Below are 2814 nucleotides of genomic sequence, written 5' to 3' on the forward strand. Positions count from 1 at the left end.
CTCAACATGACAATCAAGAGCGATGCCAACAGATAGTTGAAGTAAATATGGTTGAAGCTCAACCATTAAATGAAGAGGTGCATCAAACATTTGATTCTATTCAAGTAGAAGGACAAAGCATTATAGAGATTGACAATGAACAAGCTTTGGGTATTCAAGTCTTAGAGAGTGCACCGATAATCGAAGTAGTTGCTGACAAAACCTGCACTCAAATAACTAAACGAAGATCAAATTTGAAACAAAAAGAATCCCCAACTACGATATTAAGAGAAAATGCTTCTTTGGATCAAATAAAAGTCGGATCAGTATTTGACAATAAGAAGAGCATAATTAATTGTTTTTCTAATGTAGCAATCAAAAGACATTTTTAATTCAAAGTTGTTAGATCAAGCTCAACAAGATATTCGTTGACATGCAATGATGATAGGTGTCGTTGGTGTGTGCGTGCTTTCAGAATTAAAGACTCAACATTATTCAAGATAGTAAAGCTTGAGAAAAAGCATGACTGCTCTGTTAACACTAGGAAAGCAGATCAAAGGCATGCTACTTCAAAGTTGATTAGTGGTTACATTATCGATAATCTTCGGGACCCAAGATTTGAAGTTACACCAGCTTTTGTCATGGCAGAGATGCAAAAATTGCATGGACTAGACATTGGATATCACAAGGCGTGGCGTGCTATTCAACATGCTTCCGCTTTAATAAGAGGAAGTCCCGAAGAAAATTATGAATTATTGTGTTCATACTTGTATATGATGACAAGTAAAAACCCGGGAACTTATACTAACATAAAGATAGACGACAACAACAGGTAAACAATTTAGGACATGCTGTCTTTAGCCTTGTTAACTTTTGAGTTATAACCAAAAGTTGAGGACTGCCTATCCTTAAGTTTTGAACTTGTAACTAAAAGTTAAGGACTTCCAGTCCTTAAGTTTTGAACTTTGAAATAAAAGTTAAGGACAACATGTCCTTAACTTTATAACTTGTAAATGTAAGTTAAGGACTGACTGTCCTAAACTTCGGGTATTTTAACCTTGTTTTATATTGTATTTTCAGGTTTCTTTATATGTTTTACGCATATGGATCATCGATAGCTGGTTGGAATCATTGTAGACCAGTGATTGCTGTTGATGCGACTTTTTTGAAGTCAAAATATCGTGGTGTTTTAATGATTTCAGTTTCAAAAGATGCAAATAACCAAATTTTTCCATTAGCCTTTGGAATAGCAGAATCTGAAAACAACAATTCCTATGATTGGTACTTTAGTCAGCTTCGCAATGCAATTGGGAGCCGTGAGAATTTGATTTTTTTATCAGACAGACATCAAGCTATTGCAAATGGCATTGTAAAGGTATATCCTGAAAGCCATCATGGGATTTGCATCTATCATTTGGAGCAGAACCTAAAGCGAAGAAAGGTGAAAAGTGAGGTCATAAAACTTTTTCCAAAGTGCTGCAAGAGTATACAAGCGTAAAGAATTTGACATATACATGTCAGATATTGCAAATGTAGATAAGAAAACTTATGACTACTTGATGGAAGAACCACCGGAAAGATGGGCACGTTCTTGTAGTCCACAACGAAGATATGACATGCTCACAACAAATATAGTTGAGTCGATGAATTCAGTGCTATTAGAAGCAAGGGAGCTGCCTATACTAAGAATGATGGATTTCATTCAAGTGAAGCTACAACATTGGTTTTATGAAAGAAGAAATAAAGCAGAAGGAACATTTTATGATGTTTCTTGTTGGGTAGAGGAGGAATTGAAGAACAGAATAGATTTAGCATTTACTTTGAACGTAAGTATTATGTTTTATGTTTATATTATGATTTTGACATTTTTTAACATAATGTACTCACTTATAATTTTTCAACATTGAAGGTCTTCCCTGTTGATTCATGGCATTCTAGAGTTGAAGAAGAAGGAATAACTTTCTTGGTGGACTTAAACAAAAGAACATGTGATTGTTTTTAAATTTCAACTTGATGAATTACCATGCATACATGCAATTGCAGCTATCGAGAAGAGAAACATCAAGAAGTCTGACTTTTGTTCGCACTGGTACTTAAAGGAATCTTGGCTGAAAACATATGAAAGACAAATACATCCTGTAGGACATACTGATTCATGGATTGTACCAGAGAGTGTTAAGTCACAAATTGTTAAACCTCCAGATTTCAAAGTGCCACCAGGTAGAAGGCAAAAGAAAAGGCATATTCCTGCTACCGAGCCATCAAAAATAACATTCAAATGTGGTCGTTGCAGAAGAATTGGTCATAATAGAACAACTTGTATATATTCTCCGGCACTCCATCCATTTTCAAGAAAGCATAGAGAAGAGTAGAAATATACACTTATGTTTATCGACTCTTTTAAGTTTTTGCTATAGATTGTATTCATTATTATTCTAATTTGAGCGGATGCCTAGATTTTCAATATTTATATCTTGTTACCTTCTTTTAATTTCTTTTGAGTTCAATAATTAAAAGTTATTAACAGGAGTCAGTAAGTTCAACTTGCAATTTTGAAAACGTAATGACTGTCTGTCCTTAACTTTGAATTTCAAGTTCAAAAGTTAAGGACATGAGGTCCTTAAGTTATAGTCTCATGTTAAAAACTTAAGGACTGTCTGTCCTTAACTTTGAATTTTAAGTTCAAACGTTAAGGACATGAGGTCCTTAAGTTATAGTCCCATATTAAAAACGTAATGACTGTCTGTCCTTAACTTTGAATTTCAAGTTCAAAAGTTAAGGACATGAGGTCCTTAAGTTATAGTCCCATGTTAAAAACTTAAGGACTGTCTATCC

At 34.2% G+C, this 2814-nt stretch overlaps 1 protein-coding gene across 1 annotated transcript; it reads left to right on the forward strand.

Moving 5' to 3' along the window:
* Nucleotides 1–1493: 1493 nt before the first annotated feature.
* LOC142163328 (uncharacterized) lies at nucleotides 1494–2351 on the forward strand. Its single transcript, XM_075220601.1, has 2 exons — nucleotides 1494–1805; nucleotides 2079–2351. Exons 1-2 carry the CDS (start codon nucleotides 1494–1496, stop codon nucleotides 2349–2351), a joined length of 585 nt encoding a protein of 194 aa, XP_075076702.1.
* The last annotated feature ends 463 nt before the right edge of the window (nucleotides 2352–2814 follow it).

This window comes from Nicotiana tabacum, chromosome 8 (assembly GCF_000715075.1).
Source record: "Nicotiana tabacum cultivar K326 chromosome 8, ASM71507v2, whole genome shotgun sequence".
NCBI lineage: Eukaryota > Viridiplantae > Streptophyta > Magnoliopsida > Solanales > Solanaceae > Nicotiana > Nicotiana tabacum.

Excerpts from the sequence above, each read along its gene's own strand:
- LOC142163328 (XM_075220601.1), top strand. The coding sequence starts at position 1,494 with ATGTCAGATATTGCAAATGTAGATAAGAAAACTTATGACTACTTGATG. Across the intron at positions 1,806-2,078 it reads ATTTAGCATTTACTTTGAAC|GAATCTTGGCTGAAAACATA; the intron begins GTAAGTATTATG and ends TGGTACTTAAAG.